Here is a 20,874-nt window from a genome sequence, read left to right on the forward strand (position 1 = left end):
CACTTCCGCTAGAACCAACCGGAAGTCATATTGTGGCCAGGGTGCGTGTGAATTCACATTATCATGCATCTTCTGCAGAGGCAGCCTGGCAGGCGTTTTGCAGAAACCAAAAAGTGGAAGAGCCAATCAGTGTCTGTGCTACCCTGTGAGTAACAGATGCTGATTAGCTCATACACTTTCTGCAAAAGGTCAGCCAGACCGTTCTGCAGAAGACACATGATAATCACTTTTTTGCAGGATAAGTGAACATTTTAAATATTTATTTTTTACTATTCATGCAATAACTAACCTACACCAAGGCACGTCATGTACACTAATAATCTAATGGCCTGCAACATTCAACTGATTTTCCATGTGACAGACAGTCTAGACTGGCTTTATAAAAATGTAAAATGTTTCGGCAGCCTTCATCTTCATCAACGCTGGTTGCTAGACCCACATTATTGTATTATTACAGTGGTTCTCAAACTTAGGGTCGGGACCCCAAGTGGGGTCGCCAAAGTATTTTCCCAGATGATTAGTTTAATGTATTTCTTTTTTCTCACTCAACGGTATACAAACCAACACACAGTATAAGTGTATACCGGGTATCTGCACATTTATAAAGTGACAATTTAAGGACTTTCAAGACCGTTTTAATACCAGACTGGCCAAACTATCAAATATTAAGTAAGCTAGAGGTGAACATAGTGAAAATAGCCGATCTACATGCTCACAACGCCTCGCACTCACTTGTGACAGTTGTGAGCATGTAGATCTGCTATTTTCACAATATTTATCTGAGGAACAGAGTCACATTAAATGTAATGCCTACAATTCCAAGTGCTTAATTGTCAGGGTGGGGGTCCCCAGTGCAAATTTGTTTATTTTGGGGGTCATGGCCTAAAAGACGTTTGGGAACCCCTAGTATTATTGTATGGAATCTGAGAAGCTTATTATGGACTCATCCTCCAGAGCTTGAAGAACCCGTGCTCCTTCCTATAACGTTGTCCTCATTAGCAGGGGCGTCACAAGGGGTAGGAAAGTGGGACTGAGTTACTGGGGCCCAAGGTGGAGGGGCCCTGAACTTTATCTATTGAAAAATAGCAGATATACAAGCTCACAGCGCGGCACCGAGTGCCGCGCTGCGAGCTTGTAGATCTGCTATTTTTGAAAAGTTGTGAAAATGTGTGAAAATCTTTGAATATATGTATTTTTTAAGCGAACATTTCTAACTCAAATTTTGCTTCTGGGGGTCCCTGGAACTAAATATTTTGAGATCGGGGTCCGTGGCCAAATACATATCATCTTGGGGGTCCTTGACATAGGTTTCTTGCACACATTTTCACGATTTTTCAAAAATAGCAGATCTACAAGCTCACAGCGCGGCACTCGGTGCCGCGCTGTGAGCTTGTATATCTGCTATTTTTCAATAGTTAACATTCATGGGGGGCCCGCAGTGAATCCTTGTACCCAGGGCCCAGAATTTGGTGTGACGCCCCTGCTCATTAGTATGGATGAGCTCTTCTCTCATGTTTCCCATGGGGCTCCTTCAGAGGTCATGCTCTGTGTGTGATGGTGGGGAGGTGGGGGGGGGGGGGGGGGGGGGGAGCGTGAACTATAGACTGGAGAAAGTTCTTTGAGGTTCTCTGTTGTTTGTGACCTTCTGGACCGCCATAAATAACTCCTGAGTTGCGCACACACACACACACACACACACACACACACACACACACACACACACACACACACACACACACACACACACACACACACACACACACACACACACACACACACACACACACACACACACACACACACACACACACACACCACTGGCCAAACAATTGTAATTGTAAAGACTCATATTTTCCTTCTCAAACCCTGAATTGGGTAAATAGCACCTATTGTGAATCCTGAGAGCCTTCCAAACCCGTTGAAACCAACCCAGCAAAACAGGTGCAGGATTTTAGGATTGAAACGCATAGATAGATGATAACTAATGTAACATGCATGTGCACACACACACACACACACACACACACACACACACACACACACACACAGACAGAAACACACACACACACACACACACACACACACACACACAGAGGCAATTCTTCTCAATGAACATAAGACGTGGCTGGCAATTATGAGGAAAATGATATCTCTGATTCTCAACATGGGGTCCAGGGACCTTGCAAAGGTTGCAAGGTTCCCAGCAAAAGGAGTAACAATTTAACTAAGCACTATTTTATATGCCTATTTAATCAGAAAATAGCCAAGCGATAATAAAAAGCTTGTTGTCCGGATATTTTCGCTATTTTTTGAGCGGTGCTCCTGGAAGGAGCTAAGCTCCAACATCTGGCTTTGTCCAGGACATGAAGCATGGCCTACACCTGGCCTACACCTGGCCTACACCTGGCCTACATCTGGCCTACACCTGGCCTACATCTTGGCCTACATCTGGCCTACATCTTGGCACAAAGCGCTCAAAGTGTGTTGTACGCCTACTAAAAATGTCCGGTCTCTGAAGCGTAATCCTTTTGGACTGTGTTTTGACTATACTTGTTTATATTTCTGTCTAATAAAATATTCAATCAATCAATCACATAGTTTCAGATGGGGGTGGGGCGTGGCCAAATACGTATCAATTTGGACGTTCCTCTTCCTTGGCATAGAAATGTTCGAGAACGTACTCTACTCAATGGTTCTCTGAAAGTGAGGTACAGGCCCAGGGGTCTTGAGGGGGTTCCGCAGGGAAAAATGACCAAATCACAAAATCAGTTTAACCCAAATCTACAAGCTCGCAACGCCTTGTGATTCTGATGTATGCACAGCATTGTGAGCTGTGGGTTGAAAATCACGCCTATAGTGTGAAGTGAGATGTGCTATTCACGAGTTAATTTCATCAAGTGTCCTGCTAGGCGCTAGCCAATCACACAGCGTGTCCTGCGAAGCTTGGCCAATGGGACCCTGGGAGGTGTACAACAAACTTTGACCCATTTGTGCCCAGATGTAGGCCATATCTAGGCCAGATGTAGGCCATATCTAGGCCAGATGTAGGCCACATCTAGGCCAGATGTAGGCCATATCTAGGCCAGATGTAGGCCATATCTAGGTCAGATGTAAGCCACGCTTCTGTTTAAGCCAGACATTTTTGAAAATGTTTTCATGGGACCCTGGCTGGGCAACGGGGGGTACAATAAACTTTGAGAAGTTTGTCCCAGATGTAGGCCATATCTAGGCCAGATGTAGGCCATATCTAGGCCAGATGTAGGCCATATCTAGGCCATATCTAGCCATCTAGGCCAAATGCAGGCCACGCTTCAGTTTAATTAAAGGACAACTTAAAGGGTTCATATATTTATATTGTAATTAGAGAAAAGAAAAGATGAGTGTTAAAATGTTTCATTTACTGCTTTCTATCGTTTTAGCCTTTTTTAATGATTTCAGTGGTTGGGAGCATGTGTACAAGTGGCTAAATATGTATTTTTAGACACAATAAGCCCATTCCCAAGATGCACCACAATCTTTCGTGGGCAGATGTGACTTAAGGGGGCTGGTTGTGAAATAATAATAAAGAAATCACCGCCTTATTGTGTCTAAAAATACATATTTTACTTTGCGCATGCCCTCAAACACTGAAATCAAAATCGCTAAAACGATATAAAGCAGTAGCCTAAATAAAAACACTTTTCTCTAATTCACATATGTCAAAGTCAAGGCCCGGGGGCCAGATCCGGCCCGTGAATGAATTATCTATGGCCCCAGGATGATATTTAATTACTATTGGAACCGGCCCGCAGGTCGCAGCCGCACGCAAAACAGCGTAACACAACATGCTAAATGTTCAGATAAGGCCAGCCAACCACAGCACATTTCATACTTTCCTTAGACAGACAGTTGAAGCCATGCAGCCAATCACAAACCAAAAAGGGAAATTTGGATTTAGAATGGAGGATGTAAAACAGTGCGTTCATGTGTTGTGTATGCGGCCGTGACTCGTGCCGTCCTCCACATTGTCACAACGAAGCAAAGCAACACAAGCAACGCTGTACAGTTCAATGAGAAGAAAGTAATTTCCCCATCAAAATAAATAAACTCTGCATGCTTACAACGCATTGCCGCGATCCTTGACAGACACATCGTGAGTTTTAAATAAACATTGAACCAGTCCGGCCCTCGACTTGTAGCAAATTTTGTTTTTTTGGCCCTCTGTGTATTTGACTTTGACAGTCTAATTATAATCTAAAATATGAAAAAAAAGTAAAAAAAGAAGAAAAAACAAAACTATGTTGTCCTTTAAGCCCAGACATTTTAACACCATTTCAGCCATTTGTGCCAAGATGTATTGTAGGCCATATATTTACACGTTTTCCCCATCAGAATTGACCGAACAAAGCCAGATGTTGGAGCTATAGCTCCTTCCAGGAGCATCACTCACAAATGTTGACAAATATCTTATTATGGGGGTCCCTGGCACAACACAGGTCCGCTGCAAATTACGTATAAATATTTAAGAAGAAGAAGAAATCAACCACAGATAATTATCTCTTTTTATTCTCTCTACTAAATGAGAGACTCTAGGACCCGGCGGAAACTTTTTTTCTTCCCGGTGCGGCGGCGGCCTCTGCGGCTCGGTAGATGAGAGCAGGGGCGTCAATTGGGGTATGGCAAAGCTATGGCAGCTGCCATACCTTGGCTACAATATAATAAATAACAAAATGAACTTTTCATGGTGCCTGTTGCTAAGGTATGGCAACATGAGGGCGCGCGTGCAAGACACCAGTCATGTTGCCATACCTTAGCTTTTTGCCGAAGTGACGCCGCTGGATGCGAGCAGGCCGGTGTGAGAGCCGAGCAGCCAGCGGAGCAGCAGAGCCGGTAGAGAGCGGTGCGGAGCGGAGAGAGAGAGCCAAGGTGTCTGGGAGGTCTGACCGGGGCCTGGGAGCTGGGAGTCGGGACTGGAGAGAGGACAACAACACGGTAACTATAAAAACAACCTTCTTAATGCCTTCCGACGCGCCGCGGTTTGACCGACAAGAAGACAGCAATAAAATTACGCACGAACAAGTCGGCGCTTGCTTTGCTTTGCTTGCTTGCGCGTCGTTTCCAGAGGAGGCTACGTTAAAACACAACCAACGGCGGCGGGGCTCCGTTTGAGAGAGAAAAAAAAATATTGGTGAATACGGAGCGCTTTAAAACGCGGACACGGCGTGTGAACTTGAGGACTTCTTTGTACAGTAGAGGCCTACAGTATGAGAGGGGGGGGGGGCTTGGCAGGCAACTCTCCTGGCTGGCTGGTTTATTATTTTAACAGACGTGCTGGTGGTGTTGCGTCCATCTGATGGAACATACATACAGCTGGCTCTCCGCCACCACATGATGCATGATGCCCCCCCGCAGTAGCGTAGCTCTGGTCCGTAGCGTCAGACGGTGTTCTCTGTAACGCTATGTCACCGATGAGCCCGATAGAATGCCTGCGCACTCTCCTAGTCTGTGGTAAAAATATAAAATACGCTTTCGCTCCTCGCCGAAACAAAGACGGCTTTAGGGAGTTGAAAGCCTGCTTTCCTGGGTGGCAACACTCCGAGCCCCCCACTACACGTCTAAAATACAAGTTTTTTAGCCAGAAACCAACATATTTCACCGGAAGGCTAAATCTGGTCCATGGCATTTCCTATTGACAAGACCTGTAGAGGGCGCTGTGGAGTAGCTAAAACTTCGGGTGAGATATTTTCTTTTCTGGCCGAAAAGGTGTATTTTAGAGGTGAGGTGGGGGGCTCCGAGTGTTGCCACTCAGGAAAGTAGGCTTTCGACATCTCAGAACCGTCTTTGTTTTGGTGAGTAGCGAACGTGTATTTTGTATTTTTGACTACAGACGAGAGGCTGAGCAGCGAGGCTGTGAGCACCAGGGCTCCGCGGTGACATAGCGCTATGGACCAGCAGAGCTGCTGCCCCCCGCCGCAGGCACAGCAGAGCGCACCGTCTCGCCCCACACGCACACACACACACACACACACACGCACACGGTACACACCGTGCGCGGTACCGTCGCCGCGGCGACGTCACGGGAGCGCGCCTAATGGGGTTGAACGGGTTCGTTCGTCTGAGGACTCGGTGAGGAGACGCGCGCTCGTGTTTCTTTTTTTTTTTTTTTACCTGACCCAATAATCTGTCTGTCGTCGTTCGACTCGAGACAACAGCAGCACACACACACACACACACACACACACACACAGAGAGAGAGAGAGTACAGTAGGCTACACACGTTGATATGCCTTTTAATAAGAGGCAAGTAAGGCCAGCGTCTGGTGGTAGCTGTACATTGGGTTTCCTCGTTGCTTTGCAGTGTCTTCCCCTCAGTGCAACGGGTTCTCCTCCCACTAGTGTATGGCTTACTACTAAAAGCCGCTTTTCCAGATGCATGGCCGGGCTTTAGGGGTGGGGGCAATGCATGCAAGATCATATAGATATTCACTTAAGTAATGACTTACAGATGAGACGTCATTATTAAAGATGTCTTGCTTCTGTCATCAGATCTGTACACCTACATTTGGCATATTAGGCTGAAATTGTACACATGCTAGTAAAGTAAGCCTGATAAATGTACCAAACATGCACAAAATTCAACAAAACACAGGAAAATATATCTATTAATAAGTTTTGGGGAGAGGACCCCCCAGACCCCGGTTGGGGAGTTCCGCGCACCCCCCAAAAAGAAATCTCCTGGATTCTGACAGTCCAATGTTGACAACCCTGCATGGCCCCACTCCACTCCACTCCACTCCACCCCACACACTTGTGTCGGGTTTTCCACTACAAGGAACTGGGTATAGTGGTGTGAAAGTGGTACTAAACGGGGCAGGCAATGCATGATATATACAGTAAGTAGTAGGCTTTAAAGCCGCTTTTGCATATGCATGGCCCCACTCCACTCCACCCCACACACTTGTGTCGGGTTTTCCACTACAAGGAACTGGGTATAGTGGTGTGAAAGTGGTACTAAACGGGGTACTACTTGTGGGCAATGCATGATATATAAAGTAAGTAGTAGGCTTAAAGCCGCTTTTCCATATGCATGGCCCCACTGCACTCCACCCCACCCCACACACTTGTGTCAGGTTTTCCACTACAATGAACTGGGTATAGTGGTGTGAAAGTGGTACTAAACGGGGTACTACTCGTGGGCAATGCATGATATATACAGTAAGTAGTAGGCTTTATTATCTGAGTAGTTCCATGTGTTGCGTGTGATTGTGTGAAAGTTGGCCTACATAAGTGTCTTTTTACTCCAGCGACTTGAGCCTCTATTGGGCTCCTTTGGGCCGTGGGGCTGGGTGCTCTGCTGTGACTGGGGGGTGTGGTGGTGGATCCTTTGGGCCGTGGGGCTGGGTGCTCTGCTGTGACTGGGGGGTGTGGTGGTGGATCCTTTGGGCCGTGGGGCTGGGTGCTCTGCTCTGACTGGGGGGTGTGGTGGTGGATCCTTTGGGCCGTGGGGCTGGGTGCTCTGCTCTGACTGGGGGGTGTGGTGGTGGATCCTTTGGGCCGTGGGGCTGGGTGCTCTGCTCTGACTGGGGGCAGGGGTGTCGCACCAAATTCTGGGCCCTGGGTACAAGGATTCACTGCGGGCCCGTGCTTTAACTATTGAAAAATAGCAGATATACAAGCTCACAGCGCGGCACCGAGTGCCGCGCTGCGAGCTTGTAGATCTGCTATTTTTGAAAAATCATGAAAATCTTTGAATATTTCAAATCCTTCTGAGTTTTTTTTTTTGAAAAACCTATGTTTCTATGTCAGTGGAGCTCAATTCATGTGAAGGACCCCCAAAATGATATGTATTTGGCCACAGACCCCCATTTCAAAATATTGAGTTCCAGGGACCCCCCCAGAAGCAAAATTTTAGTTACAAATGTTCGCTTAAAAAAATACATATATTCAAAGATTTGCACACATTTTCACGACTTTTCAAAAATAGCAGATCTACAAGCTCGCAGCGCGGCACTCGGTGCCGCGCTGTGAGCTTGTATATCTGCTGTTTTTCAATAGCTAAAGTATAAAATAATTAAGGCCCCTCCACCACCTTGGTCCCTGGTAACTCAGTCCCACTTTCCTACCCCTAGTGACGCCCCTGACTGGGGGGTGTGGTGGTTGGTGGATACTGTACACCCGTGTCCTCCGCACTGCTTCCATACTGTACTCCTCCAAGCTGTGTTTCCATCAGCAACCCTGCCCTACTGTCCATTGTTAGTGGGTGACGTAGTGTAATAGGCTATACATCCTGAGTGGGACCCGCAGAGGGACATGTAATGTTCTGAGCTCCCAGGTCCAACACAATGAACAGAGTTAGTAGCAGGCCCTTTGCTTCTTCCTGCCGTACATCAGTCAAACGCTGCCTGTCCAACAGATCCTGACATCCACCAGATTCTTTTAAAAGACACCTGTGTGTGTGTGATTGATGGAAGGTCATGTGTGTGTGTGTGTGTGTGCATGTGGGCGTGCACGTGTGTGTAAACCTGTCATCGCTTGGAACTGGAGTATTTGCCGTTCTGCATGAGCAGAAATCCCATCCATCACACACATGCACGCACGCACACACACACACACACGCACACACACACATACACGCGCACACACACACACACACACACACACACACACACACACACACACACACACACACACACACACACACACACACACACACACCTGTTCCACAGACTCAAACCTCAGGCGTGTGTGTGTTGCCATAGACACATTCTCTACAAACTGAGATTACTTACATTTTCCATAAATTGTCCCTTTACGTTGCGTGCGTGCGTGCGTGTGTGTAGGAGGTGTGTCTCACTCAAGGTGTTGTTTTTCTGTCTGTCTCCCCCAGGAGAGAAGCACAACTGACTGACAGACAGACAGGTAGACCCGCTGCAGAAAGACGGACAGACAGACAGACGTACTGAATGAAGTCACACCTGGTACCGCTGGGGGCCTGCTCGTCCATGCTTTGAATCGCTACTCTTCTTTTCTTTTCCCTCCTTTTTTTCTTTTTTTCTTTTTTCTTTTTTTGATGGGTGGCTTTTTGCTTCCCAAAGATAGTTTGTGCCCATCAGGAGCTTCCTGCCATGCCGTCCAACATCCCCGCCGCCACTGATCCGTCCCAGACGCCCGAGAACGACACCTCCAACCACCCGGTGAGACTTTTGACTTTTAACAACTCCTTTATTCACAAAAAGGTCTACTTCATTAATCAGTTGGTCACAACCATCACTCTAAAACCACAAGAGAAAATTTAGAGCAATACATCAACAAAATTGATTCCCATTTCATCCATATTAAAAATAAAACCTTCATGGTTCCAAATATTTTTAAACGCATCCAAGTCTTCCATTTTTTTGTAGTACTTGCGCTTTGACTAAGTTCTTAACTCATTTAGTGCCACCCCTTTCACCACTAGAGGGCGCCCAGTGGCCATAGAAAATCCCATAGAGATATGCTGGTATATGCAGAAGCCCTGCAGCCATGACTTGCCTGAACACTTTCCTTTGTGCATGTACAGGAAGAGGATGAAGTTAGCTTGAAGTTAGCTATTGGCTACCAAGCATTTTAGAAGCCTTATTTTCGTCAACTTAGCCATGATTAAACCTTGCACACCTCATGCATGGGAAAAAAACAGAGAAGAATGAGCTCTAAAAAATCCAATGCAATCCTGGATTGCATTGGAGTGGATTTGTGCAGTTTGTTCACAGCTTTCAAACAAAAAAATCCGATTGGAAATCCGTTCAGGCATTCTTGAGATAATCGCCATTATGTTTTACATGTTATGTAAACAAACATGGCTGCCCTGTATGTTAGATGGGGTTGTATGGGGGTGGAACATGCAAAATCACGATTGAAATCATGTTCACTAGATTTGATGGGGTCCAAAAAAAAAATTTAAAAAAAATTTTTTTCAAAAAAAAAATTATTATTATTATTTTTTTTTTTATATCCCGAACTAGTCTCTGGGATGCGATAATATATCCCGAACTAATTCGGGATAGGCACTCAATGAGTTAAAAGCAATTAAACAGTCACACCTGTGCCCTCCATCATTTTTTTCTTTTCTGGTTAGGTATATTGCCAACTTTGCCTGTCCAAACAGGAAGTTAACCAATCTGCCCGTTTCCTTGTTAGTTTTCCCATAGCTAAAACCAAAAATGAGAGAGAGAGAGAGAGAGAGAGAGAGAGAGAGAGAGAGGGAGAGAGGGAGAGAGAGAGAGAGAGGGAGAGAGGGAGATAGAGAGAGAGAGATAGAGAGCGAGAGAGAGGGACATGCTTTTGGAATCCTTTCAATGGTTACCCTTATTATTACTTCTAGTACAGTGGTTCTCAACCTGTGGGTCGGGACCCCCAGAGGGCTTCCCAAATGATTTTGGGGGGTCCCCAGATGATTAGCTTAATGTGCAACATTGTTTTCTCACTCAACAGTAAACAAACCAGCATAAAGTTTAAGTATATTCATGGGTTGCATTTGTAGTCCTACACCAGCCATGTTGAGGACCAACACATGGTGGTCTGATTGGCATAGAACATAGTTCTATGCCAATAGGGTTAGGGTTAGGGTAACTAACTGAAACACCTGTGTTGGTCCTCAAGATGGCCGTTTAGGACTACAAATGCAACCCATGAATTGAGAGGGTATCTGCACATTTCTAAAGTGACAATTTGAGGACTTTTTTTAATACCTCTAAAACCAGTAAGACTCCCTAAATCAGGAGATGAGCGACCGTCAGGTCGCATACACAAACTTTAGAAGGCAATGGTAGCCAATCAGGATGGAATATGGGAAATGGGACCGATCCATGTTGATGACATGACTTTAGAGATAGTGTGTACCGCCTTGCGTGATTTTAGGGCAAAATCTGTAGGAGCAGTGTCCAAAAATGTGAACCAGCATAAAGTTTAAGTGTATAGAGAGGGTATCTGCACATTTCTTAAGTGACAATTTGAGGACTTTTCTAATACCTCTAAAATGACAAATTAAATATTGGTCAAATTGTCAAATATTAGAGGCAGAAGTTGCGAGGCGTTGTGAGCATGTAGATCGGCTATTTTCTCAATAGAACCGTGTAAAATACAAAATGTAATGTAAAATACAAAATGTAAAGCCTCAACTCTTGGTGCTTGTCATTATTTTTGGGGGTCACGGCCTGAAAAGGTTGCGAGCCACTGTTCTAGTACAGCACTACTAGCACACTGTAAAATCCTGTGTCTTCATTTAACCCTGCAAGACCCGAATTAATTTCTACTGGCCCAAAAAAGTTAAAAAATAATCAGATGGTGTTGTAGGAGTCCTAATCACAGGAAAATGTAATGTTAAAAAATTAATAATGTTTTTGTAAGGTTTTATAGCCATAAATCATAAATCATGCTCTAATTTGCATTTAGGGGATATTTTTCACAATAATAACACATGTACATGTTCTAGACATTCTAATGATCACAAAAAACAATATTACAGGCATTTTACTTATGTTTTAGTGAGGAATAGCTTCAGTTAAAAAGTGAGATGTTGTTGGTCCAGACGCTGGAATTTCAACTTCTCTGGGAGGTGTGAATGTCATTCTCTGTGGGGGGTATTTATATGGAAATATCGTGGCCAATGGCATTGTAATACTAAACAATAGGATTTAATGGTGATGTTAATGTGAAAAAAGAACAGGAAAACTAATTATACATTTTTTTTAAAAATGATTTAAAAAATGTTGCCAAAAAGCAACGCTGGGCCTTGCAGGGTTAACACCGTAGCCCTTCTTCTCGTGACCTAAATTAAGATCACAGGGGTTTACTGTAGCTCCAACCAACATTGAGCGGAGGGCGGTGGGAAAGGATGGGGCGAAGAAACGCGACACGCAAGGTCATGAACCAGATCTAAAATAGTATGACATTGCCAATAGACGCTCACACAGTCTAGCAAACAGAGCCGTTAGCTCCTCCTGAGAAAGGGTTTATTTTAGGTGACACACATAGAGAAGAGGCTTGTCCTGAAAGCGTGCATATTTCTATACGTGTGCGCGCGGAATGCGTTACACGCACTTTTGTGTGTAATTATTAAACTAATAGTCATTTATTTACATTCAGTACCGGGCTCTTTGCATTCCATAGTCACCTGCTCACTCACAGGTGGATCATTTCTAGTATGAAGCAGTCTGTCTAAATTCACTCACTCACTCTCACACACACACACACACACACACACACACACACACACACACACACACACACACACACACACACACACACACACACACACACAGGTGAAAAATGGGCCCTTTCATTTGCACCCCTAGAGCCCCGACTCAGCGCTCATAAATCTGGGAAAGTCTGAAAGCAATTCTGTAGCATGGCTATATAAAGACCTGCCACCGCACGCACGCACGCACGCACACACACACACACACACACACACACACACACACACACACACACACACACACACACACACACACACACACACACACACACACACACACACATGCTCAAACAGGTACATTTTTAGTTACACAAAAACAAGTTAGTTTTGTCCCCATAGATTTTGCTGTACCTCTTTAATCATTGTTGGAATTACACCCCCTTCTTGGGGGTGGGGAGGGGGGGTGGGGGGGGGGGGCGTACAGTATACATGCACACACACAGATGAATGTGTCTGCTTACATGCAAAAATATAATAGCAATACAGTTGAATACAGGTAATATTTAATATTAAATGTAGACAGACAATAAGACGAAAATAAAGTAACATATTACATTATTAACTAGTTGCGACCGAAGGTCGCAGTTTACTATGAGAAACGCCACAGCTTGTCCGTGTCCGTCCGCGTAGACGTGTACACATTTTTACGGTCTATGGGTTTGCCGCTCTGACATCATGCTCTGATGTCACTGTGATGTCATACTAACAGAATAATAATGATGCCCTGTTAGAGAGATCCCTGTGATGCCAGGGAAACAAATCCCTTTATGCCCATATATGGAGATATGGAGATCGCTGTGATGCCAGGGGAACAAATCCCTTTTATGCCCATATATGGAGATCCCTGATGTTATGATCCCTTACTAGTATATTACATTTTGACAGTAACCTGCCAACACGGTGAGTCTCCGCTGTGAAGCAATAGAAATGCCAATGTACAGTACAGTGTACAGTACAGTGTACAATGTACAGTGACAGGTTTAATGGTTTGCTTTAATTTCCCTCCCTTTTCTCCAAACGTAATAATTTAGTCAATTCTATCCCCACACTTATGAATACTGACCCCTACTGGTAGGTCTTCGTACCAATACAAGAATGCTCGCTCCGGGTCAAATCGACGCATAATATTCTATGATTTTAGTGAAAGGCATAGGCTAGTGAAAAACTCTCTGAATGCTGCCAGTAGCAGCTTAGCAGGATAGACAATGTTTGAACTGTGGTGGACGAAGGGACCCCACCTGGAAGCTGGAGAAGAGGATAGAAGTAGAGAAAGAAGACGGCTACTGGAAAAAGTTCACGTGATCTACTCCAGTGGTTCTCAACCTTTTCAGGCTGTGACCCCCAAAATAATCATATTTTAACTGGGGACCCCCAACCCTAACGAGCACTAAGATAACATGTTTCTATTGTGAAAATAGCAGATCTACATGCTTGCGAGGCGTTGTGAGCATGTAGATCTGCTATTTTCACAATTTCTGCCTCTAATATTTGACAATTTGTCCAATGTTTTAATTTGTCGTTTTAGAGGTATTAAAAAGTCCTTAAATTGTCACTTTAGAAATGTGCAGATACCTTCTATACACTTAAACTTTATGATGGTTTGAGTGAGAAAACAATGTTGCACATTATGTTAATCATCTGGGGACCCCCAAAATAAACCCACAGGTTGAGAACCACTGATCTACTCTACAAGCTCACAACATTGTGAGCTTTTAAATACTTTCACAATGATTTGCATGGGAAGGAGTTGTCATCAGCTTGATTGAAGACACGTTAGTAGTTGGCATGGGGAGGAGTTATCTTTGTCAAGTCCCGCCCATGGTTGTGCCCGTCTTTGCACCCATTGGTTGATGTTTCTTGGTTGGACAGAAATCCTGTCTCTCCATCCACTACCATTGAAATAAGGTGTTTTTCAGTTGCTTCCTATTGATGTTCTGTGTATTCAGTTCTTATTTTAAACTTGGTGACAGTAAAAAGAAACATCTCAGGTGCAGTATATTCACTCTGCATATCATGTTTCTTTCTCCAAAAATGATGTTTTAGCAAATTCAACATAAACAACCATATAAGGCGAAACTAGTGCAGAACAAGGCAAAATAGCCTGCTGGTTGGTCAGTCAGGGACCAACCAGAAGGCTGACAAATTGGGTCAATTGCTTGGTGATCAGGACAGGAGATGGCACTTGGGCAGAGTTGGCAAGTGGCAGGTTATAGTTGTTCCTGGTTGTCTTCTGCTTGGTCCAACCTCCCGAACTTCAGTTGTGCCAATCTTGTATATGAGTACATAAGGGTGAAAGTCTTGTGGACCGGTGTGAGCTTAATGTTTATGCCATTTGTTATGTTTTCCTTAGTTTCATAGCTTCATTCACCATCACCAACCTAATCTTAAGAGGAAAGTATCTATTTAGTAGCCTTCTGCCAATAGCTTCCTGGCTCCAGAGCTCTGTGCCAACATAGCAGAATCTAAAACAGTTCATAGTCTGACACATCAACCATCGTATTTATCCTGGATGGAGGTGTGCAGTAGTCTGCGATCAGCTCTTTGGTCTTGTTGATGTCGAGGGCAGAGTTTTGTGTCAGCATTCTCATAGGACTTCCTCTTCACCAGGGGGGAGAGGGCAGTGTGTAGGTAGCATTGTGGCTATGTCGTAAACATGCAATTTAATGTCATTGTCCCTTATTGTAGCTGCTATAGATTCTTATTATGGAGTAACCTCGCATACCAGGCTTTCTGGGGGAAAGCCTGGTGTTCGTTCACAACAGGCTGTTTGGTTTCCGCCTAAAGCGTGGAAACCACTAGAAGAAGCGGCGTCGCTTTGATTTGGTTCCCCCGTTTGTTTCCCCAATCCCTATTAAAATGCTCGAGTATCGTAGTGTAGTCGTGCCAGTCGCTAACAGTTGGACTAAAAGATGCATATACCAAACACATTTTTCAAAAACAAAACAACCCCGCAGCAAGGAGTTTATTAGCTAGGCCCTAAAAGTATGTCCTTGAGCGCAGGGGAATATTTTGGGTTAAAACTGAATCCGGTTTGATCTTTCCGGCAAATTGTAGTCCTTTGAGTACTACAACATGACGTGTTGTGGTTTCCGCTCCAGACCGGTTACAACCCCGAAAAGTGAAGTGATCCCAGACTAATTCATGGAGTAGCATATAACTGTCATGTACTGGTAGAACAGCATTCTTGCCAGCAATTATAATAATTAGGTTTGTCGTGTCCATACAGGGCCGGATTAAGACTTTGGAGTGCCCGTGGCATAGGCAGGTTTAGTGCCCCCCCCCAACACAAACCACCCCAGAAGCAAACAAGTCGCAGTGCTTCAGGACCATAGACAGCACCCTACTTTTACCCAGACAAAAGCAGTTCTGTTCAGGTCTATTTTCCAATCTAATCAAATTAGGTCAGCTACAATACATGACCAGTACAAGTTATAATAACATATTATGCAATACTAATGAAGTAACAAAATACAATCAATGAAGTAAAGAGCAGACAGTGCAGCAATTCCCTACAACCTCTTATCACACGCACACAAACAACAACAGTAGTAAAACTATTATAACTACTAGTAAGACGCCTCAGGGCGACATGCAACCTCGCCTGTAATCTGGCCAGTGATGTATATCGGACCAGTTACCCATATATGGAGACCCCTATTCGTTATGTGAAAGTCCTATGATGTCTAACCTCAGGGCGACATGCATCTGGCCAGTGATGTACGTATATTGGACCAGTTACCCATATATGGAGACCCCTGGTACCCATATATGGAGATCCATGTACTGCATATAGAGATATGCTGTCAGAGCCCAAACATGCTTACTGAGTTATTTGTTAAATCGTTATGTGAAAGTCCTATGATGTCTATGACATCTGACATCATACCCTTTTATGCCAATACATGGAGATCCCTGTCTGTAGAACCAGCCGTTAGTGTGGTATGTGGCCGATGTGGCCTCCATATATGGGCATTCCCATCATGAACACGAGACCTTTGTTTCTATGAAAAGAACGTTCTGAAAATCGCGTAACAAAGGGTATTTATTAAATGTAGTATATCAAATAATGTAATATTAAAATACGTTTTCACAGAGGATCAAAGGTTGTATGGTCATGATTCACTACAATCCTGGATGGCTTGGTTCGAGGCTTAAACATAATCGTTATAAATATTTTTTGTAAAAGTCTATGGGGAAAATTATTGGGCGATTTTTAAGTGACCCCAGTAAACCACTTCCGCTGCGATGCGCTATACTTATGTTTTTGGAGCGGTGGTAAACCGCTCCATAGAGTGGCTGTGCGTGTGTCTGTAGCCACTTTTCCTCAGCGTTTTGCCATAGTAATCTGTGTGTGTGTGTGTGTGTGTGTGTGTGTGTGTGTAGCCATATTACATCACCAATTACATCCTAGACCTATCTGTAGCCACTTTTCCTCAGCGTTTTGCCTTAGCAATGTGTGTGTGTAGCCTGTATTACATCACCAATTACCAATTGAAGACGTTATGCAAGCACAATTCTTCTTCTGAGCGGTGGTAAACCGCTCCATAGAGTGGCTGTGCGTGTGTCTGTAGCCTTTTTCCTCAGCGTTTTGCCATAGCAAAACGTGTGTGTGTAGCATAGCCTGTACATCCTAGACTCAAATCCTAGTCTGAAGACGTTATGCAAGCACGACCACCGCTCACTTCACATTGGGTGTGATTTTTAAACTGCTGAAGAAAGTCCAAAATGTGCATAAGAACGCAGTCTCCAAGAACTTCATTATGTCTGAGTGACGCCTGGTCACGCATTGTCAGGTCTTGGGTCCTCCAGTGCTAATGCCATGGAGTGACTGGATGATTTGGCTGCTGACCTGTGTGAGCAAAGCTCTACAATTACTGTAAACTAGCCCTTACCCGTTCAAAGATATGAGCTCCGAAATGATGTGCAGTGTGGGGGTTATGGGATGTGCACTGTGCACACAGTATATGAGGGATGGAAAGTAACTTTAACTGGTGCTTGCATGATAATATGTAGGAGCATCAATGTAAGAAATACCCGTTTCGTTTAATGGCTACAGAGATACTGTGTACCGATCTGCATGATTTTGGGACAAAATCTGTAACAGGGCAAGACAAACGACCCCCCTCCCCGTGCACACACACAGAGCTGGTTAAACATGTTGCCTCATGCTAGATGCAGAATAGATATGCCTCAAGCTAGATGCAGAATAGATATAGACACACCATAAAAATGCTAATATACAGCATATGATTTGTGAAAGTGACAAACGGGCTTCACAGTTATGTCAGGTGTGTTCATATGCTAATGGTGATGCGATTTCAGATCAATTGCTCCAGCCACTGAGGAGAAACGCTGTGACAGACACTCACTCAGACAGACAGACAGACAGACAGACAGACAGACAGACACTCACTCAGACAGACAGACATTTGGAAAATTATATGTTTGATGTCTGCGTATACTTATATACAAAGGCCACATTATTTGAGATTCTTTGTCAGTAGGTTGCCATTGTGATGGTGGTGTTCAGGAGAAAAACATTATAAACATACAAAGGGACTAGATGACATGAAAGACCTCTTCGGTCTCCAAGGCAGCAGTTAACAGTATTAACTCACGTGACGATTAATTGTCACACAAATAATTGTGTTTTTGTCTCTGATCACTGGAACATATGAATAACAATTACATTTCTGTTTGGCTTTGAAGTTGCACAGGGCAGATGTGACAGATAACCTAAATTAACCTTATTCTTTAGACATTTGTAGTGGAAATAGCCGATCTACAAGCTCACAATGCATGCGTTGTGAGCTTGTAGAACTGCTGTTTCCACTACTTTTTGAAAGTGTTTGAAATTATATGAACATTTCTCAACATGGAAATGTTAATGACGATTATGCAAAATCATTGTGATTACCTCAAATAATTGCAATTAGACGTTTATGCAATAATTGTGACAATTCCACATCCGGGTTCGGTTCCGTCAACTGTTGAAAAATGTAATCTTGAAACTAATTTCATGGGTCCATTATTGTTCGGACCCTCATTTTGAACACGTTACCTTTTGTAACTTGCTCTTGACAATAAGCATTGAGTGCACTCTTGTGGACATAACGGTACTGACAGGTTCTGACATTAAAATATAATTGTCACATAAGGGCATAAAGTGTCACTGGCACACAACATCACACAACATGGCCACAGACCACCACTAGTCAGGTGGTGGTTCTGTGGTCAAATGTATGTTCATTTGATGGCCTTGACTTTGAAAACCACCGAGGAAGACCAAGGGAGTGGCTGAGTGATAGTCAAAGTAGGTGAGGATGAGAGAAGAGATGGAAGAGAAGAAGAAGAGAGAGAGAGAGGGAACTAGAGAGAGTCAGATAAGGATGGAAGGATGGATGGATGGGGAGAAGGAGAGAAAGAGGACAGTCTGTCTGCTACCGCTGTTCGTCCGGGTAGCAGTCTGGTTGCTTGGCAACTGTGGTCGCCCAAAATAACCTGCCAGGAGACAGAAATAGCCCAGAGATATACGGACAGATTGGTGTGTGTGTGTGCGCGCGTGCGTGTGCGTGTGCGTGTGTGTGTGTGTGTGTGTGCGTGTGCGTGTGTGTGTGTGCGTGCGTGCGTGTGTGTGTGTGTGTGTGTGTTCAGCAGATATGGCAGAGTGCTTTTCCATGCGTTTCACAGTATATTGGACTCAGTTGAACCAGATAGTGTTTTCTTGACTCAGCTGTACTATACTGCTATAGCTATATTACCGTGCTTCTCACAATGATGGGGGTCCAGGGACCCTCAGCGTTCCTTGAGGGGGCTCCAAATGGACCATTACAAGGTCTGTTACTCTGAGAATGTACACATGGAACCAAATGGACTGGTAAGTCCATTTGTACACTCTCAGAGTTAACGGGGTCAGGGATATGGAAATTAAAACGTGAGAACCATTGATATAGAGTAGACTGTTTTTGAAGCGTTTTATTATTTTATCTCTTTATTATAAGGGATAAAATAATCCCTATTGTTTGTGTGTGCGCGCGTGCTTCGTGACACTAGCATACCGCCTGCTCGCCGCGGGCAGCCAAAGCCATTACCGTGTAGCAGCCCGGTTGCTAGGCTGCGCATCCAGGCTAGTAGTGACGTCACAGCGTTTAGTCAGCATGGCGGCGGGCCGGGCCCCGTCGGAGACGGTTGCTAAGCAGTTTCCTTTCCGTAGCAACCGTCTACCACACACACATGTCACGCTGAACACAGGATGGCGGGAGAGAGGAGGAGAGGAGGAAAAAGATGGAGAGAAACGGATGGAGGAGGAGGGGAAATGGCGAGCGAGCGCAAGTGATGGGGGATCAGGTTTAGTTTCAGCACTGTGGGCAACGATCCCCCGACAAGGCCGTCCTTTTGTCTTTTTTTGTCTTTTCTGTTTGAGAGAGGCAGAGCAGAGAGCTGGGAGGGAGAGAGAGTCGAGCACGAGGGGAGGAAGGCGCTGGTGTAATTCAATCTGAGGTCGACTGAGGACGCGTGGCTCCGGAGGCAGGGAGGGGAGGTCTTAATCACTTGGCCATCGGCGGGCCACCGGATCAATTATGTTCCAAGGCAGTGCGGCCCAAGGGCACCTTTTTGAGTCTGCATTTACTGTACTGCCTGTACTGTACTGTACTTCCTGGGTCTGTATTTACTGTACTGCCTGTACTGTACTGTACTTCCTGGGTCTGCATTTACTGTACTGCCTGTACTGTACTGTACTTCCTGGCTGCAGCAGCTGAGGATGCACAGCCAATCCTGGAGTGTTTATCCACTTAGACACTCTGTACTTAGTAAAAAAGGACCTGAGTTGATAGCCTCGCGTTGCCAGACTACAGTATATCACACACTGCTGAGGGCAATATATTTATTATTATTATTATTATTATTTTTTTTTTGCACCGGCACTCTGGCCAACGTGAGGCTACTGAGTTGAAAATGTACTTGGTGCTCTTTTGTCCGTCTATACCAGATCTCTTCGCTGAAAATAGCAGATCTACAAGCTCAGAACTTGAGTTTGGCTTGAGCTTAGCTATTTTCTGCGAATATTTCCCTCAAGTGTCTAATGTAACTCTTGAGAGTTAACACTAGGGCTGTCACAATTATTACATAATCGTCTAATTGCAATTATTTGACATAATTGCGATTATTTTTCATAATCGTCATAATCGTTTCCATGTTGAAAAATGTTAGTGGAAATGGTAGAAATAAGTAAAAAATCGTGGAAATGGCAGATCTACAAGCTCACAATGCGTCGCATCGGCTATTTCCACTATCAATGTTCTTTTTAAAGTTTAAAGTTAACAAATATGTCAATAATTTCTTTGTATATTTAGGTTATGTGTCATATCTACCATGTGCAACTTTAAAGCCTAAAAGCCAAACAGAAATGTAATTGTCAACAACAGAAACATAATTAAACCGTTAATCGCAATTATTTGAGTGACAATTAATCGTCATGTAAAATGTCATAATGGTGACAGCCCTAGTTAACAACACTTGGTGATAAAAGGTATAATACAAGTGGAGTACTAAGTACCAATAAGTAATAAAGTGTAGAGAATTTACCCCGCGTACAGAAATAAGACTGTTAAATCATTGCATGCCAGGCCCGATAGTCCCGAGATTATTTCAATGTCTTT

The 20,874-nt window shown here is 44.2% G+C and overlaps 1 protein-coding gene across 2 annotated transcripts in view; it reads left to right on the plus strand.

The window, feature by feature from the left end:
• The first annotated feature begins 4,876 nt into the window (after window positions 1-4,876).
• Window positions 4,877-20,874, plus strand: part of LOC308300653 (DNA (cytosine-5)-methyltransferase 3A-like) — a 101,385-nt gene continuing 85,387 nt past the window's right edge. For both annotated transcript variants that reach the window (XM_080744529.1, XM_080744530.1), the window contains exons 1-2: window positions 4,877-4,971; window positions 8,867-9,173. In XM_080744529.1, the coding sequence (XP_080600655.1) occupies window positions 9,105-9,173 (69 nt within the window). In that variant the 5' untranslated portion in view covers window positions 4,877-4,971; window positions 8,867-9,104. The remainder of the gene's footprint in view (window positions 4,972-8,866; window positions 9,174-20,874) is intronic.

Source organism: Nannobrachium achirus, assembly GCF_963921795.1.
Source record: "Nannobrachium achirus genome assembly, chromosome: 16".
Classification (NCBI taxonomy): domain Eukaryota; kingdom Metazoa; phylum Chordata; class Actinopteri; order Myctophiformes; family Myctophidae; genus Nannobrachium; species Nannobrachium achirus.